Source organism: Glycine max, chromosome 13, assembly GCF_000004515.6.
Source record: "Glycine max cultivar Williams 82 chromosome 13, Glycine_max_v4.0, whole genome shotgun sequence".
Classification (NCBI taxonomy): Eukaryota; Viridiplantae; Streptophyta; class Magnoliopsida; order Fabales; family Fabaceae; genus Glycine; species Glycine max.
In genome coordinates, this window is record NC_038249.2 from 30,781,353 (window position 1) to 30,802,134 (window position 20,782).

The 20,782-nt window shown below is 31.0% G+C and overlaps 1 protein-coding gene and 1 pseudogene across 2 annotated transcripts; both read left to right on the forward strand.

Annotated features, from left to right (window-relative positions):
* The first annotated feature begins 268 nt into the window (after positions 1-268).
* LOC100785486 (annexin D3) lies at positions 269-7,382 on the forward strand. Of its 2 annotated transcripts, XM_006594342.3 has the most exons (7): positions 275-449; positions 902-1,047; positions 2,127-2,354; positions 3,018-3,230; positions 3,504-3,590; positions 6,895-6,969; positions 7,073-7,382. In XM_006594342.3, exons 1-6 carry the CDS (start codon positions 374-376, stop codon positions 6,967-6,969), a joined length of 825 nt encoding a protein of 274 aa, XP_006594405.1. In that variant the 5' UTR covers positions 275-373; the 3' UTR covers positions 7,073-7,382. The 2 variants fall into 2 exon arrangements, with proteins under 2 accessions (XP_003542840.1, XP_006594405.1); XM_003542792.5 differs by lacking the exons at positions 6,895-6,969; positions 7,073-7,382 and adding an exon at positions 4,351-4,839 and having other exon boundaries at positions 269-449.
* Positions 7,383-10,781: 3,399 nt separating this feature from the next.
* Positions 10,782-12,666, forward strand: LOC100792192 (zinc finger protein 512B-like; annotated as a pseudogene).
* Positions 12,667-20,782: the final 8,116 nt, after the last annotated feature.

Sequence of the window (20,782 nt, forward strand, 5' to 3'; positions counted from 1 at the left end):
TAACATATGTCATAATTAAAATAAATTGAGCAGTTTCAAGAAATAAACATGGGAAAAATTCCTCTAATCCAAAAAATAAATATGTGAAAATTGTGGTGTGCTTCCCTGCAATTCAAGAGAATGAAGAAGGTGCTCAATTAAAATTTCATAAACACAAAGGACTTTGATTGGAATTTTTCAATTTCAAACAAAGCAAGGTAGGGGCAAAACGGTAAATAAAAAAGATCATCAAAATCTTAATTTTAGCGAAATTGTTGGATGATGATTCGAGGAGGGAACAACAACTGAAATATTCAAAACACATGTAAACTGTTTCTATTAACTTGAGATTTGTTTGTCACTGAAAAACTCACCTTCACTGTCTCAGGGAAAAATGGCTTCATTGAAACTGCCAGAGGTTGTCCCTTCTCCTACACAAGACAGTGAACGACTCAGAAAGGCTTTCCAAGGTTTCTTTCTCTCTCTCTCTCTCTCTCTCTCTCTCTCTCTCTCTCTCTGTCTCAAAACATTTGTTAATGCTGAAGAAAATTGAGAAACTGAATTCTGTTATGATTTGAGTTATCAATGAATTTAGGCTGCAAGAGTGGTGTCAGAAAAACTGAAATTTTGTATTTTTTGTTTTTTGGGCTAATGGGTTTTGTACAAACATTATTATGTCTGCAATTCTATGAAATTCTTTGGTTTTACCGTTCCAAATTAAAGGAATGTAATGTATTATTTTATGACAAAGTTTTATGCTTTCTTAGTAATTGGTAGGAGTTTGGTAAATGGGATATTGGAGGTATTGTCAATGATTTTTCTGTTTTTTAGTCTTTTTTTCTTGGATTATGATGGTTTGTGTATGAGTTATGTTTTCACATTAGATCGTTGATGATGATTACGGGAAAGTTGATGCATGTAGGATATGGGACAGATGAGAAAGCGGTGATATTGGTATTGGGACACAGGAATGCTCAACAAAGGAAGGAAATCAGAGAAACTTATCAGCAGCTTTACAATGAATCGCTCATCGATCGTCTGAATTCTGAATTGTCTGGTGATTTTAGAGTATGTCATGGTTTCTTCACTTGGTTGGCTTTATATTTTCTTTTGCTTTTAAGAAATAATTCTTCAGCATTGTGTTTCTTTGGCAAGTGATAGAATCATAGAAATCAACTGAAATAATGTCATGTGACTTTAGTGATTATGCTAATTTGTAAGTGTGGTTTTTCTTTGGAACCAATTGGTCAATTATGCTGCTTAGCCTGTAAGTTGCCAACTGGCATTGATCAGTCATGTGTTGATTGGGTTCTATTGCTGCCTACTCTTGATTTCATTTTTACATTAATTTAATTCATGAGTATTTCAATTTTCACACTATAGCCTGCTATAGTGCTATTATAATGAAAAAGTCAGGTTTGTGCATGAAGATAAACACACTTATAAAATGCAGATTGCCAGCAAGGTTTTCAAACTTGTTCTTCCTAATTGGTTGACTACGCTTAATTTGCTAATGAAGGTAATTAAACAAAAACAATAAGGTGGTAAAACTTACAAAAATGGCTTTTTAGTTGGACTTTTTTTTTTAATCTTATTAAATGTTCATGGAGGATTGGATTGCATTTTTTACTTTGTGGATTTCTCGCTTACCTGAATGCTTTTTCACTGTTTCAAGTTTTCCTCTAGTAGGGGAGGTTAAGGTCACATAAGCTATTTGTCTGCTGCCATGGATTGATACTTTAATTTTTCAAAAAGAAGAGAAAAAATGAAAGATAAATGGGTTATATATTCTAAGTTCATCTATCAAATATTTTATACTTACCTGAAAAAGTCAGGTTTGCGATACAAGCTTGTATGTCAGTGCAGATTAATGTGATAAAACTGTGATTTAGATGCCTCTTCATCTGTCATTAAGATGCCAATTACATAGCTCAACGAAATTCATCATTCAATCTTGCAACTATTTAGACAAAATACTGATGTTTATAATAACAATTGTATAGGCTTTTGGCACATTATTCCTTTTGTCCATGGATGAAGTTCATTCGTTTGTTGAACTTTCAATCTGATTTCCAAAGCATGCCATTTTTTTTCTTAAAATCATATGATCTACTATAAATTCTGACATAACTTATGATGCATGACAGAATGCTGTTATTCTCTGGAGTTATGATCCTCCAGAAAGGCATGCAGGACTAGCAAAGGATGCATTGAAGGCTAAGAAGAAGGGGACTAAACACCTTCAGGTTCTGGTTGAAATAGCATGTGCATCAACTCCTAACCATTTGGTGGCTGTGAGGCAGGCTTACTGCTCTCTCTTTGATTGCTCTCTTGAGGAGGATATCATAGCCTCTGTTGCTCCACCCCTCAGAAAGGTAAGAACTTGAAAATTTCTTAGACACACAGAACAGAAACATTTAGCTTTGTCTAGGCAGGCTTAAGTGTTCATCATGTACAAAGTAGCTATTTGTTAGGTAAATGTGCATGGTAGGTTCCAAAATTCTTAGCACTATCATTTTAAGTAGCTGAGTGTGTGAAATGGGCAATGCTTTGCAGTAACACGGAATAAAACAAGAGTGAAAAGCATACTACACAAGAACTTGGTCAATTTAATATTAAGGATGTTCCTTTTTCATGCATTTTTCTTCACCAATCTAATGGTTCTTGAAGGATTAAGTTATGATGTGAGGAATGAGGATACAAAGAAAAAATATAATTGATGATGAAAATGAGGAAGAAGAAAATATATGAATGAAGTTTCAAATTGTAATTTCTCTAAAGTTGGCATCATTCATTCAGTAAACTCAAGCACAGCTAAATGGATAGTTTTCTTTGCGGGCTGACCATGCTTCAATCCCGAAAATCGAGGCTTGAATTGTTAGTGTCATAATCAGAATCACAGCCACTTAAGATTCATGGATTCTTTAAAGCAGCTATTATAGTCAGAATATACTGTTGCAGTCATGATTCACTTTAACATTTAATTTCCAATTTTTTCTATGATTTCCTCTGGAAATTTGATGTGTAATCTTGTGCAGCTTTTAGTGAGCCTAGTAAGCTCATTCAGGTATGATAAAGTGGCTGTAAATTTAGAGGTAGCCAAGGAAGAGGCATCAAAACTACATGAAGCTATCAACTGCAAGCAATTAGAGGATGATCATATTATTTGGATACTTAGCACCAGGAATTTTTTCCAGCTCCGGGAAACTTTTGCATGCTACAATAACCTCTATGGGAATACGTTGGAACAGGTTTTGCTTCAAAATTTTAGGTTCTTATATAAGATTTTAATTTTAATCCACTAACATTGTAAAATTTTACATTGCTACTGATTTATATCTGGTCACTTGTTTAAAAACAGCTTAATTTTTTAACCTAAAAGTAAAAAGCTTTAGTTACTACAATGATGCGACAATATCTTGTTCGTTAATAGTTTAAAAATTTACATTTATAGTGGATTAGATATCCACACACACATGATTATTTTATGTATCCATAAGAAGTTTGGATGATTTTCTTGACAGGACATAAAATGTGGTAATGGTGATTTGGAATCTCTCTTACATATGGTGATATGGTGTATAGACTGTCCTGAGAAACATTTTGCAAAGGTAATTACTAATTTTCTTCTACTGAAGCTGACTTATTAAACCAATACACTATTATATAGAAAACTTAAATGGTAATGCCTTATCATACTAAGGTGTCAATTCATTAGAATCTACTGATCAAGTACATTCTGAAGATTAATCTAAAATCTGCTTTTACAGAAATATGTCAACTAACAGAAACTGTGTATCTTTAAATGTTCAGCCACTTTCCATTGTCAGTGTTTAATTTTCAAAGCCAAGTTCAACTTTATCGGTAATCTGAACAATACTTGCTGCATAGACAATTAGTGACTTCTAAAATTCTTGGGCATTTTATTTACTTTGTAGTGCTGGCAAAATGAATGATATCAGTTTGAGTTTCCTTTTTACGCACTGTAAATCTATAATTGTATATGTTATGCACAGCAAATATTAACAATTTATTTTTCTCTGCCATCTAAAAGGAAGTTTTTCTATGGAAAAATGGTCAAATAAGAATTTTGTATTACACAGAAACATGACTGTATAGTTTCTCTTAATTTTTCTTTTGGCTATTCTTTCTGGGGTAGTATATAATATTTCCATATCCTTAAGTAAACATCTATTTTGTTCCTTTAGATATATACAATGTCATTGTTTTTTATCCTTCAAAATAGTTCTCCGATATCAAATTTTGACATCAATTTGATTGTTTAATATAACTGTACAATCTATTATGAAAATACTCAAATGCAGCAATTGAGTCCAATCTCATTTTTCCTGGCTTTTATCCACCTAACAGGTTGTAAGAGATTCTATTGTTGGGTTTGGAACCGATGAAGATTCCCTCAACAGAGCTATTGTAACTCGAGCCGAAATCGACCTGTTGAAAGTCAGATTTGAATATGCTAATGTGTACAAGACCAGTCTTGATGATGATGTTATTGGGGATACCTCAGGGAACTACAGAGATTTTTTGATGACTTTGTTAGGTAAAGGTTCAGAGGGAGAGTGATACATTAACCAACAAGCACCTCTCATGGTATTATAGGATTGCTTGTAATGTGCATTTGATGGTCTAGACTCTGTAATATATACGTTGCTTCTTTTTATTTCAAAAGAATCAGAATTCAAGATTGAAACCAAAACCATTTATTTGTTATTCTGCATTGACTGTGTAGATTAATTTAATTGTAACTTGATGTCTTGCTGTATAGAAATAACAAAGAATTTATGATGTGAAACATACAGTTGTTATCTTGGTTGCAGTTATAAAATTATTTTACACACGCATAATAGTATGTTTATGATTATAGCTCTTTTTCTCCCCCTCCTAAATTTTATATTCTGCAATTATGAAACATTAGTCAATGACTTGCCATTGAAAGTTATATAACATCTTCAGATTTTTAACACTCGTACAAAGTACTAGGACTTCTAGCAAACCCAAAAAAATGCTTTCTTCCTTTTATTCAAATGCTCTCTAACCTTTCTGCCAGAATCATTACTCCAAACATTTGTCAACCATTGTTTAGATATAAGTAAGAACAAAAGCTGTATCAAATACAAAAGAAGTTAGCATTGTGAGGTTATTTGTGGGATTCATTTAATAAAAATTTTCAAATTGACAAGTTTAAGGAAAGAGTTGCGTAAGTTGTAAAAAAAAAATAAGAAAGAAAAATGCTGATATGGAGATGCTCTTACAATGGTCAATGAGAATCTTATATATAAAAATTAGAATAACTTGTTAAGGTTATTGGCACAGTCTTGGCAACAATTACATGCCATTCCTCTCCCTCTCTTGACTCTTGTTATGCCTCCACAGCACCATTCTCACTAAACCTCTCACTAGTGGCTTCAGTGTGAAACTCAACCACTGAGATCTCCAAGATCACCATTCTATTGTCCCATGAAGACTCAATTATTAATTCCAACGACTTGCCAATAATAATAATAATAATAATAATAATAATAATAATAATAATAATAATAATAATAATAATAATAATAATAATAAGTAAAAGTACATACACTGACTCACAAACATTGTGAAGCAGCTAGTGTTTAAATTAACAAGCACTTGGTGCTTCAAATGTTGGCGAATTTGTGAGTAAGAAAAGGTTATGCGTGAATGGGAATAGGAAAAGCATTTAATTGAAATTTAAAGAATTATTTTAAAATATAGGTAAAATAGGAAAAAACATATTTTACAAAGATTATTTAATTGATAGTATATTATTTATTAATATTATATAAAAATTAAAATATTAAAATTATTAGTATTTTAAAAAATTTATTTTGAAAAGTACAATGAGAAAGATTGTGATTTTAAATAAATTTTATTTAGACATAAGCAAAGGAGCTTAAAGAATAAATATTGTTCAAGTCTAGTAATTAATAATTAGCAAATTGTCAAAAGAACCAAAGAACACTTTTAGAAAGAAAATAATATTTAGATTTTTATACATCTATTTATTAATTTATATACTATAATAATAATAGTATACTAAATATATCACAATTAATTTATTGTAAGTTAAATATGCTATAAATTTTTGGAATTTAACCTTCGGTAATTATCTACAGCTTGACTATTTGTAACTTATAGTCTTTCTGATACTTTTTTTTAATTGATTGGAAATAACTAATTTTGGTTGATCTCACATAATGTAATAATTATCTTTTTTGATTTAATTATGAGATCTACCTATTGTAACACCGTTATAATAAGGAGAATTCCAGTGAGTGCATTAAATACTAAAACCAATGCTTCTAATTGGTCAAACATTACAAGTTTTACCCTAAAGAAGCCAGCAATATTACTAGTACAAAGTATAGTTTCCCCTATACATAAATAATACAAGTATAAAACCCCAACACTCCCTCCATATGGTAACAAATTAACCAGAATCAGTGTCAAACGAAAACAGAGAATATATATATGGCCAGACACTTCCTCTCTTTATGAATTATAACTGATAAGTGATGGGATCAGATTTGTTGAAAAGCTAATATTTATGATTGTCACTATAGTGTTGACTAAGCTAAGCCACAGAGACGATAGGAAGAGACCAAAATCGATCTTTAAATGGGATTAAGCTAAGCTTTGAATCAAAGATTAATCTTATAATTGATTCAAAAGATTAAAACTTATAAGAATATATTATGAGATCTCATCTAAGAGTCAAAATTTCTAATTATGATAGTTAAAAACTATAATTTCTTTTATAGTGAAATAATTTTTTATGTGTGTGTGTAAAGAATGAGTTGTTATAATTGGATGAGAAGTGCACCTCCCATATCAAGTGATTGGAGAGAGACGGATCACATGTCATTTTCTTCCCAGCTTTCCCACAGGCGGTCATTCTCACAATGGCACATGCTGTCAACTTGTTCCTATACCTCTACTTACTTTTTTTAGGTACCGACTTTTAATATATACCACACCTTCTTTATTTTTTTGACTTCATTTATATGGTTATGAATTTTATGGCAATTTGCCCTAACAACTTTTGCATGAACAGATTCAACCCGGAATATAGGTTTCGTACAATAAATCACACCCGTGCGTAACAATATATCTATGTAAAGAACAACATTATGTATATTTATAGGTGAATGGATATAATTGTTATCTTTAGAGCTTTTGTTACTGCTAGAAGTGAAGGTGCTACAGAAGGGTGTGGTTAATTGGATTCATTGGAATAGTAAAGGTATCGCCTGGCGGTAAAAGCATGAAGGGAATAAAGTTTATAATGTGTTTGGGTACATGTATGTTCCTAACTCATGTTTTTGTTTTCACCTCAAATACATAAATGCAGACACAAAGAAAAAAGAAACGGCAGAATTGAGCTTCTGGCTAGCTAGAAGCAGATCCATTGTTTTAAATTAAACACAGGTTCAAACATATATGCATTTAGTCCTACGATTAATTAAATAATGAGCAAGATTAAATTTAAATAAAATAATGTAGCTAGTGTATATCGTTCGTATATGATTTAGTGATTAACTTTTCTTAATGAACTCTGACATTGTTATTAAACATGCCTCTATATATATCTGTGGATCTAGTTAGTTTAATTATGTGTAAGTGTTAAACTTATTTCACTAAATAATTAAATTAAAAATTTGTTAATACTTATCAATGTAATCAACTTCAATTAAATGGATATTATATGTACTTTGTAAAATACGAATATAAATAGTATTAGTTAAAGATCATATATTTAAAATGTTCAATTTATCTTTTATTATCACCTAATTTAATGTTTAATTTTATTAATAGTTTTTTTTTAGTAAAGTTAATTTTATTAACAGTAATAATAAATAGCATGAATAATCTCAACACAAAAAACCAAATTTAGAGAAAAAAGGATACAAATGAACACTTATTCAGGAGGTGGAGTGAGCAGAGAAAAGTTTTTTCTTTTCTTAACAAAATTCTAATGTGCTATTTGTATCAATCTGCGCAATATATTTCGTACCTTTTACCATTTCTCTTTTATTAAGTTTATTTTCTTAATGAAATAAATTATTAAGCGAAATAAGTTTTTCAACACTTACTCTTTTATATGTATTATTCCAGGTAGTTCTGTGTCCATTACATTATTTCATTGCAAAGAAAAGATATTTATCAGTTCTTTGTCCTCTATTTAATTGCCAAGAAAAGACATTTAACGATGCAGTTCACCTTTCATTTTAGAATCTTTACATAGTCAATCTTAATTAATAAATTAAATTAATGATACGAAATTTGGCATCCCACTTTAAAGTGTGAACCTTGGGAGGCTCATTTATTAGAGTAAACACACTCATGCATCCTTAGGTACAAAAACGGTGTTAAACGCTACTTATCTCTGAACACACTCCCAACTACCCTTAATGCTCCCTAACTAAATCTAAAATCTCGTAGTATAGCATATTCTCAAAAATTAATGAAGGACAATCACTTAATGCACTTGTTTATATATATAAAAGTAATAATAATTTAATGCACAGTTCAACCCAGGCTAGGTATTATAAATAATGCAAGTATGGGGCAAGAGTAATTCAAGCTTTCAGAAATTTTCCCTTTTCAGCTTTCATTGGCTTTGGAAAAAATCCTTTGAATTTTTCTTCTTCATTGTGTTCTTTTAGACGGGGTTTTGTTAACTCTTCATTTACAACCTTCCCATCTGTGTTCACTTTATTCCCTACATAAGAAAAGCAAAAAAATATATAAGTTAAGCACAAATTAATAATATATTTGTAATAATTACCAAAAAGAATTACATGTTAGTGACAAAAAGAATTACCATATAATTCTTCCAGGATGAGTGAAAGATGCTCATCCAAATATTTTAAAACAAGGGTGCTACCTACATCAAGAACATCAAGCTCACTAAACTTACCAGCTTAATGGACTTTACATTATTATCTACTGGAGAAAGTATGGGCAATCCATAAATTTGGACAACAAGGCCAGCATGCACTTCTAGCAAAAAAAAGTTATAAACCATTTAGTCAAATTAGTGCAGACTAATCTCATGCTAGAGTCAATAAAAGTACCTTCAAGATTTCCTCAAATTCCAATATTTCATTCCGCTGATAGTCTGCTATCAAGGTTTTGTTGAATAGAGATTCCAATGTGTATTCTTCAAAATCTTTTTTTACCTCAGACTTGTGTCCAGCAAGCTTGTTAACAAAGTCACCAGGAACCCTCATGCCATATCTTTGATTACGAGTGGTTTTTATTTGCATTTTAGAGAATATTATGCTAAAAAATAGATATTTAAACATGTTTTCTATTTATTTTTTCAGTTAGTTCGTGTGAGATAATCTGCAACACTTTTTGGTTCAAGAGTAATATTGTTGGCAGAGAAGATATAAGTAGGAAGGTTAGAAAGGAGACGACAGTTCATAAAGTCTATTCTTTTTTTTTTTTCACTCAGTTTTATTCAGTAATTTTAAATGCTAGACACTAAACTAAGTGGAAGGTGAGGAGATTTTCTATTTGATGGACCTTTAATACAAAGCATCTAGACATCCGCTTGTAAAGTAATTTCTCGTGACTTTTTCTTTTACTATAATAAAATTTGGTTTTTCTATGGTATTTTGTCTAAATATGCTAATTTTCGTGGAATTCTGACCAGAACATAATTTTTTTTTATTTTTTTATTAAATTTATTTGTAAGATTATTTATATAAAATAAACTATTTAATTATTATTTCTATCTGTAGGCAACTAATCTATGTTTCCCACGGATACATCTATAGGTAATTTACCCATGTATTAAATTGTAGGTAGTTTTCTATGAATAAATCCATAGATAGTACTAGCTATCCACAGATAAATATGTAAATAACTTATTATCGGCGGACACCAAAATCCATCGGTAAAGTTACCTACAAGTGATTTACCAACAAATTTTTGTCTGTAGGTAATTTATCTGTAATTTCCTACGGATTTTTTCATGGATAATGATGATTTTTCTTGTAGTGTGTCAACAAGGAACAAGTTGGTTAGAGCATTGGTCAAACTCAATTATCCTATCTCATACGCCATAACAACAATAAACAACAAAACCTTCATTCTACTAGACGAAATCAGTTACATAAAGTGCACACTGAGCTTATGAATGTAAGGTCAATTACGAATTAAGGTTCTGCATATAGCTAAGCTTCATTTTGTATGTTTATAGCTGGCATCTATTAATATTGAATAATGGAGCAAGTAGTAAGTTTATTATAAAATTTATCGTATCTGCTAGTACGTACGTTGAAGTTCACTATCAAATGATTTGTCTCAACATTAATTAGCCAAATCATGCATGCTGCAGGATCCTACCTATGTTGCGTAAAAAAAAAGACAAAGACCTAACTAGTGATGTTAAATCTAATAGGGGAAGGAATTATTTCATTCTAAAAGGAAAAGAAACACTCATTTATTGGAGAGAGCTTCTAATGCATCATCACGGCAACAACAACAACGGTGTTAAACACTATTAACCTCCCTAAACATACGTCCAAGTTCCAACCACTCACATAATAATCCCTAAACCAAATCTAAAATTTCGGAGTATATTGAAAAAAACTAATGGCCAATAGTACACTTAATGTGCATTTAGTCCGTAGCTAGCTATTATAATTTATAAATAAAGGATCAGTATGGAACAAGAGTATCTCAAGCCTTGAGACATTTCCCTTTTGAGCTTTGATTAGTGTGGCCTAGTTAAGTTGGTTTTCTCAATGAGAATGAGAAAGGCTTCCACTATGCAATGCGCACTTTTGCGCTTCTGGCTTCGATTCCCTTGTTGCTGCTTGCTAGCTTCAGTTATGCTCCTTCTGTTTTTGCGACAAATGAAATCTCAGGCTAATTTGAGACTCGTGCTAATACTGACACATTCAATATAATTTTGTTAGGCTTTTATATATGATGTTTCTTAGCCTTCCAAAAAATATATATATGATGTTTCTTAATTTGTGTTAGTCCTCAATCCTCAACAAAAAATTTATTCATTTTAACAATTACATTTAAAAAAGCAGAACTACAGTTTTTGTAAGATGCTAAAAGTAAAAGTTATATAAATTTTATAACTTAAAATTGATAATTAATTTTGAACATGGTTAATTTAAAAATCTGACATAAGAACAAAAGTATATATAATATAAATCATTTTGTTATTTAATATGTCTAAAACTTTATATACATAGATCATGTTAGGAAGGTTGGATGCACACTTGACATGCATATGATCAGGACATTCCTATTGTGGCATGTGAGATTAACTTTATATAAGGGGGTAGCTAGCCTATGTTTTAGTTACTCGATCATTGACTGATATTATTATCATTGGAATTCAATTCAATCATTTATCTTGCCATGAGGTCTATGCGTGAAATTAAGTTGCGTTCTATTCTGCCTGTTGAGCCTGGATTTAGTGGCTCCTATATATAGTTCCCACGAAAAAAGAAATAATTCAAAAGAGATATGGAGATCCGATCCCTCCATGGTAACAATTTCTTCAACTAGTTATGGCCATGTTCTTAACTAGCTTAAAATCTGTGTTGTTTGCCTGTTAAAACAATCAAATAATCTTACTACCTCTTTCAAAAATATTATTTGTGTTTAACTTATATTTTTTTTAATTTCTTATGTAGGGAATGAAGTGAACAGGGATGGCAAGTTTGTAAATGAAGAGTTAGCAAAACCAAATCTAAAAGGACAAGATGAAGAAGAAAATTTCAAAGGATTTTTTCCAAAACCAATTTCAATTGTTAAATCTATTGCAAAGTCCATTCCCATAGTTAAACCTATTTCAAAGCCAATTCCTGTTATTAAACCAATTCCTGTTCCCCTTTATAGGTCTATTCCAAAACCAATTCCGATTGTTACGCCAATTCCAATTCTAGAACCAAAATTCAAAGGTTTTTTTTTCCAAACCTATTCCCATAATTAAGCCCATTCCATTTGTCAAGTCAATACCAAAGCTAATTCCTATTGTTAAACCTATTCCTATTCCCAAACCAATTCCCATTGTTAAGTCAATTCCTATTGTTAAACCTGGATCAAAGTCAATCCCCATTTTAAAGCCAATTCATATTCTTAAACCTATTCCAAAGTCAATTCTCATTGTTAAGCCTATACCAAAACTGAAAAAATCCATCCTGCTGCTGAGCCATTGAGCCAGAGGAGTTTTTAAAACCAAAGCCTTTCTTCAAAAAGCCTATTCCAAAATTACCTCTTGATCCCAAATTTAAGAAACCACTTCTACCATCATTGCCAATTCCAACTCCATAAAATGCAACACTCTACGTCTACAAGCAACAAGGGCATCCCTTCCATTTCTAACACCTATATATATATATATAGGGGACATATCAGGTGAGGTGAGAGTTTTATGATGAGAGGTGAGAAGATTAAATAGCAATCCTTCAGATCAAAATAGAATGTCCAGATTTGATTTAATTGCTAATTAAATAAATTGAGAGAAAAATATTGTGCATGAGAGAGCCAATGTTAAATGCACATATAATTTTTCTCTCATCTCATTTAATTAGCAATTAAATCTGGATCTTCTATTTTAATTTAAAGGTTCTTATTTAATCCTCTCACCTCTCATAATAAAACACTCATTTCACCTGATACATATGTATATATATATTTGCACGCTCCAGCCTCAATCATGATTTAGATAATCCTTCTGTACCCCTCTTGTGTACTGGATTGGAATATATATATATATAGTTAATGTGTTCTCCTTAACGAAGTTCTTAATATTAAAGTTTTTATTTGGTTGATTATATTAAAGTAAGAAATGGTAATAATTTTTCAGTTTTCATTTAAGTAATATTTTAAATAAGTATTTCCTTTTTTATTTTTTAGTATATAATATTTAATTGTGTTCGTGTGTGGAGAGAGATCATTAAATCATATAACCGATGTAGATCCTGCGGATGTTGATTCAGGGAACTTTCTACATCCATTATTAATAAAACTAATGTAGAAAGTGTCTTCAACTTTTTTGGCTAATACGCTTTGTCTTCCATGGAACAATTGCTAGCAAGGAGTCTCTCTCCATAAGAATAACCTAATATGAGAAACACAAGCACGTCAGAGAAAAAAAATAGATTTGGAAATTGCAGTGCATAGGACAAATGAAAACTTTATTGTAAAAAGGCCATTCTCTCGGACTTCTATAGATCGAAAAGGAATTATTTTAATGTGATGATGGGGAGCGATGAGATTCCTTATGTGTAAAAAGTAATTATCTCAAAATTCAATAAATTTCTTTTGCTTCTTAATTAAAATTGTTGTAGTGTTTTTAGTCTCTCTCCATAATTCAATAAATTTTTTTATTCAGTAAAAACCTATTTTTTTAGTAGTGTTTGGTCTTAACATACTTAACTAAATTCAGGGGTTTGAATTCTCAACTTGGGCATGGAATCATGACTAAAGGTATAACTTTACTCAAAAATAGACCAACCTAGTGGAAGGAGAATCATGTAGGTGTCAAATAGAAACTTTAGATACTTCCTTCTTACACACACACACACACACACAACAAAAAAAAACAAAAACAAACATAAACTTAAATAAGCTTTCAAGGGTAAACAAACCAGCTCTCAGAAAATAAAAGGAAGAAGATGCAACTCAAATCCTTACACTGGACTCACTCTTCACACCATGTCCTAAAACTTCACACCATTACATAACTACAACCATTATTGTGAAAAGTTTATAGCAGGGGCCTCTTTTATACTACAATGCATTGAGGTTGATGCTAGAAAGTTGGAAGCTAATTTGTGGCATACAAGTGGAAGTTGATGATATTGCAATGCTAAGTAGAAACTAAATAAGAAACCCTTGTATTTGAGATAAATGAGAGAGAGAGAGAGAGAGAGAGAGAGAGAGAGAGAGAGAGAGAGAGAGAGAGAGAGTATATATGGATTAAGTATGTTAAGACCAAACACTACTAAAAAAAATAGTCTTTTACGACGCAGCTTCAACAATGATACTTGAATTGTCTAATGTTTTCATGTACCTTTACCCCTTTTATTTTGATTGAAGTTTTGCTGACTCTTGATGCAAGTGGGAACTATGTTATCAACGTAATCATATTTTTTTTTCTAGCTTGTAAGGTAACAAATTTTATTTAATGACTATATTGGTTAGCTTGATCCAAATGGCTTCGAATTTGGCACCCTAAATAAATCCTTTTGTTTTTAATGGATGTAGGTGTAAGGTCCAAACCTTGTTTCGCGCCCCTATATTATTGTTCTCAGTAACTTTGCAAACAATAGACCAAAACTAACTTTTGCTGGCATTTGTTTTCCTTTTTACCGACAATAAAAATTGCTACTAAGGCATTTAGTGGCAATTTAAGTTTCGTCGGAGTATCCAGGATCGGTAACCGACATTTATTGTGAGTGCTGGTAAAGCCCACTTTTTTTGCTGGGAAAAACCAAATACTTATAACGGCAATTTTTGCGACAATTTAAATGGCCATCAAAAGTAGCCTTCCAATTCATATTTCAGCCATTCAATGCTTTCTTTTTAGTGATTGAATTGATTCAGTCTTCATATTGACATTTTTTTTTGTAAGGTAAAGGGAATTTTATGAAGTTTAATTTGTTACTTGATTCTTTATTTTAAGCATGTCAATAGAGACTACATTAACTAATGTCTACTTAGGATAACTCTTATTAAAAACACTATGTTTGTTCTTATAGAGTGGGATCCAGATGATGAACCACAGCACATTGAGCCATCTCGTTATCTTTCTTTCAATAAAAAGATGGCAGAAGGAATAGATATATTTGGTAGCCTTTGGTGTGTAGATGGAATGAACTTTAACATTATGTTATGTTTTATTTTATTATTTTCAGTAGAGAGAAATAATTGTATTTTTCTCATACTAAAGTTTGTCACATTAATTAAGATTTTATTTCAGAAAAGTTCTAGACATTTTTGAAGGACATATTACATTTTTTTTCTATAATGTGATTAATATCTTATATTCTACTATACTAACAAGCAAAGATAGGACCGTAAGTGTTCTGATGTTTAGTTCTTAATAATAATATTTTTATTATATCTATAAAGAAAATAATATTTTTAATTTTTCTTTAAAAAAAGACATTCTTAGATGGTTCTTTGAAAAATCGTCTTAGAAAATTTACTTTTTAAGACGATTTTAGGAAAAATCGTCTTAGAATCCTTGATTGTTTTTATTTTTTTAAAAAATATATTCTAAGACGATTTTTTAGAAAACCATCTTAAAAAACTCAAGTTTTCCAATTAAAAAAAAAATATTTTAAGACATTTCTCTGAAAAATTGTCTTAAAAAATTTACTTTCTAAGGTGATTTTTTTCAATTTTTATTTTTTTTTATTAAAATGACATTGTAAGACGATTCCGAGATAAAACTGTCTTAGAAATTATATCATTCTAAGACGGTTTAAAAACTATCAACTTTCCACTACAGCAACTTCAAGAACGGTTGAAAATTATTATAAAAAGTCTCTTAAAACCATCGAAAAATGGTTTTTTAAGTGGTGAAAGGAGGTACTATAAGAAAATCACATAAACAAATAAAAATAATGCTACATACAAAGTGTCAACTTTTGCACCAAAAGTGGGTTAGATTCACTCAAACCAAACTTTTGCATCCATTATGCATTGTACACAAACACTACTCAGGGTCGGGCAATCTTAGGGTCTACATGGCAAACATGAAAATCCTTAAAAATTGTTGTTACTAAAGTTGTCTTCACATTGACGCTATTAGCATTGTTTTTTTAGTCTAACACTATGTAGCTACAAAATGCATAAGTTAGTCAAGTAGACGCTAATGGTATATTATTTTAAAAGATTTTTCTTTATTTATTGTTAATATGTTACAAAACTAGAATATATATAAATTAAAATAATAAAAGCATTAATATAGAGTTATAATATCAACAATAATATAGAAGTATATAATAATAATATAAGGGGAAGGGGATGTAACATTTGTTAAAAATGAGTTTCTACATTGATTGTAGAATCGGTGTAGATATTGTCTGTTATAGAATGTATATATTTTGAATCAGACAATGAGCCGATGATAAAAAAATTACATCAATTATTGTAACAACTGATGTAAAAGCCCCAATTCATACAAAAAAGCTTTACATTATTTGTTCATATATATCCTCATATCTACATTTGAGCTTTGTCATACCACCTGCCGCAACCACAATGGCTCCGCCATGACTTTCATGAATATGGAAACACCACACTGCACCTTATATGCCGCTTTCATTTCCTTGAAACGGCCACCATGCCATTTCATTTTGAAAATATATGAAATGTTCTTATATCAAATATAATTTAATTTAACTAGGGTAAAAAGAAACACTTTTTACATCGGTTACAATTATAACTGATGTAAATAGTGTATTTTACATTGGTTATATTTTCATTTTCAAAATTTATGCCTCAAATTAACTTAGCCCTTCCTTCCTCATCGGGTAGTAGCACCGAACCAAGGCCCCAAATCTCTAGAAAATAAGACATACAATACAACTTACCACTAATCTTAAAAAGCATTCATTCCTAACATTCTTTGGGGTCAAAGAGTATCAATGGTTAGATCTGATAAAGTACATCCGCAAAGAATCAAAACTCAATATCAAAAACCAAATTTAATGACTAGCAAGCATATACAAATAGAAACAATAAATGTAACTTATCCTCGACCAATAAGACATATGATTGAATTTTATATATAACTATTTTCTATATGATTGAATTTTATATATAAAACCCCTCATTATTTATTTATAAAAATATGTATAATTTTTCATGTTTTACCAAGATACAACAATCATCAACATGAATTCACAAAATAAGCTTAAGTCATACACAAAAACAGGCATAGAGTAATACATATGCATAATATAGTCAACAAAGTAAAGTATACAAGGCTGAACATTCGTTTATAATACTAAAGTACTGCAGGATCAAAAGTTGTGTATGATCAGAAATATGATCAAAAGATCTAGCAAAGGATAATGTCTGAACAAAACATAGGATACTAATATTTAAATTAATCAAAAACTACAAAGCTACAAATTCTTAAACAACATCCTCAAAACTGAACCCATAAGTGTCAAGAAGAAAGGGCATGTCTAGATCATAAGGAATTGATGCAAACAAAGCAACAAGAAGAAAAGAAGATTGATGTAGAAGCATCAAAGTATTCAAAACCAACTACAAGAAGCATCGGGCAAAAAAATATTAAAAGTTGTTACAGAATATACTGCCTGAAATCTAGTTCACACCACCTGTAATGAAATCAAATTCAAATAAAAGTTGTGGATTTTGAGAAAGGCTAAAGGAAATCACAAGGAAAATGTTCCAAAAGTAGCAAATAAGACATATAAATCAGTCGAAGAATAATTGTGTGAAAAAGGATAGCACATATAACTTTGGATGATCATATGACTAAGTTTGACTTTGTCATGAACAATTACAAACGACTACTTTGAACCCTATAAATGCAACCTCCATTCAAAGAACTCATTGCAAGGAAGGAAAGCAACATAATGGGGGATAAACTCATAAATTTGTACTTCAAGATAGAGAAATATGCTTCTAAGTGAGTCTTCCTTTATCGAACACTCTAAAGTTTGTGTTCATCTCTTGTAAAATCTTAAAGATCGAGTCTATAAAAGTCTTTTAATATCACAATGTATGTATGTCATTGTCGTTATTATGTGATTTGAGAGAAAGAGAAAAAAATCTATCCAATGAACTATATGTAAAAAGAGAAAGAGAGGAATTCAAAAGATCAATTAGGTGGATTGGTGCTTTTAGAGTGAGTTTAGTGCACAATTAGATTAGTTGAGTTACTTCAGCTATTGAGTTGTGACTGAAGCCTAGAGGGGCTTATGAAAAAATAGTTAGGTGTTGAAGCCTAAAGGGGCTTGAAAAAATATTGCTTGGTAGTGGTTAATCCTGAAGAAACTTAAAAAAGAATATTTGTTGTGTGTTATGACCTGCAAAGAATAAGAATATAAGTTGAGAGAGTAGCCTACAAAAGCTTGTTAAGAATATTGTATGGAAAGCCGACAGGTGCTTGAAGAGAAAGAAATAATACATGTGTATTTTGGTGTGATTGTGGTGAAAAATCGTATGAGATAGGGATAGGATGTAATAAGGTTAAGGATGAACCAATATAAAAATTCTTGTATGGAGTATCTCTCTGTTATGCTTCTCATATATTTTGGTGTTAATTATGTTTTTAGTCTCTAAACTTTTTTGAATTTTCACTTTTAGTCCTTGAAAAAAATGACCAATCTTAGTCTTGGATCTTTTTGTTAGTCAATATTTTTAATCATTGCCATTAAATCTTGTTAAGTGTTAATATGGTGTTAGCTTTATTATTATTTAATTACGTTTTACAGTAGCTCAATTTTTTACAGTTAAAAACCACCCCAAAATTGCTTTGTGAGATATTTAAGAAGATTAAAATAAACAAAACAAAACACTAACTCTTCCAAGTGCTGCACCATAGAGGGGGCTATATGAGGTCTGAGCCACTTTGAACGGTAACACCAAATGCAACAACTCCTTCTATGCGCTCTCTCTCTCTCTCTTCTCCTTCTACCCCATCAACACCAAACGATCCAAGGTATTTTAGTTTATAGTGGCTTCAGATGTGATTTTGGCTTTGGGTATTTCAGATCTCAACGACAGCGAAGAGAAGTGTAGTGTTAAGTCGCAACAGTAGATGAGAGATCCAAACCCAACTCCAAATCAAGACCAAGAACTCAAAATCGTCCCAATCTAAGATGAACTTCTTGTTAATCGAACTACTAAACCAAACCCTTGCGTTGTCATAAACCATGCGGGCTTGTGGGTTTCATGAATCTGGAAGGCTGTGTTGGAGTGATCTGGAGTTGTCTCTCCATATCCGCAACAACATTTAAAGCATGAGTTGCACATCAAATCAAGCTTTGATATCACTTTCAGATGCTAAGAAAACCATAAATTGATTCTCGCAGAAACTTGATGCGTAAAAAAAGTACTCGCACAAGAGCAAGTGTACCCTATGCAATAATAAGAGTGGACAAAAAGTTTAGATATCGAATCCAAAGAACTAGTTGTGTTCCCAAACAATTAACTTTGTAAAACTAAAATTTAAGGTTAAATTAAATGAAAAATAGTTTAGGTCAATTATTCAATTTAGTAAATAAGAATCAAAGATAGAAAAGTTGATGTGAAAGCAGTTATAATAAGCAACCTAGGATTGTGATTTCACACACTTCAATTTACCCCAATTCTAATTCTAACAAAATCTCAAATATATATTGTCAATTACCGGTATTTTCAAATTCAATTATTAACCTTTGATCATAGTTCAATAAGCTTTTTAACTTAATCAATACTCAAATTGATCATAGGAATATCATATTAGGTCAAAGGATTATGATCAAAACAAAGGTGATCAATTAATTAATCAACTAGAATTTCTCATAACCAGTTTGATCATGTAAGTTACGTAGAAGCAATCTCTTCCTAAACCAATCAATTACACATAGATGGTCAATGTCATGCAATAGATTAAGATTTGAAGTGATCAATTCTAAATTAATAATAAAGAATAAAGAAGAGATTTAATTGATAGAAAAACATCGAAGATTTCATTAAAATCAAAAAAGGAGTACAAAAGTATGATTACTTCATAATCCTGAACTAGAGAGACTAGCTACTCATGATCATTGTAAAACTAGAAACCCCAATAAAAAAAAATACAGACATGTCAAAAGACATGGATATGACAAAAAACTCACATCGAAATACAGTCAAATATGAGTTTATCATTGATCGAACTACTGAACCAACCCCTTTCATTGTCATCAACCATGTGGGCTTGTGGGTTTCATGAATTTGGAGGGCAATGTTAGGGTGGTCTGGAGTTGCCTCTCCATATCCAAAACGGCATTGAAGCATGAGTTGCACATCAAATCAAGCTTTGATATCACTTTCAGATGCTAAGAAGGCCATAAATTGATTCTCATTTTTAACACTCCCTCGCATTTAAAAGCTTGATATGTCCATCAAATTCATATCACTTTTAGAATTAATTCTCATAGTATTCTACTTTCCCCTTACATCACTTTTAGACCTTTCTTTTTCTTTTTTGAGGGATTATGAATTGTAGATTCTTCCGAAAAATCCCTTGCCATTTCTTCTGTCACTTTTAGAAGTTTAGAGCTTAAGACCAATCAAAATTTTGTTTAGATACTAAAAGTGAAAATCTTTAATGTCCATCTATACAAACTCCATATTTAGCTAGCCTTGATTGAGTTTGTACGGGGTGAAAAATAAATTCGAATCAGTTAATTATTAGTTAATACTGGTATCTAGTAATGGCATATGTACACACTCTTAAACAGTCAATTTTTTCGATCCTCACTCAATTCAAGTTCTCTCTTTCACACTTTCTCTCTCGCGAGCTTGCATCTATTGCTCTGATACCTTTATCGATGCATGCAGCATGCTTGTAGTTGTAGTTAATTACCTTTCATTGTAGTAAATCTTTACGATACTTACACTCAATGATATGCACTACAATGGCTAGTCGTCATGCTATATGTGAAGATTAATTACAAACCATAAAAGAAAAGAAACACCTAAAATGTGAGGCTCATTTAATGGAGGGAGCACCAATATAATAATCTCATCAACTATAACGGTGTTAAAC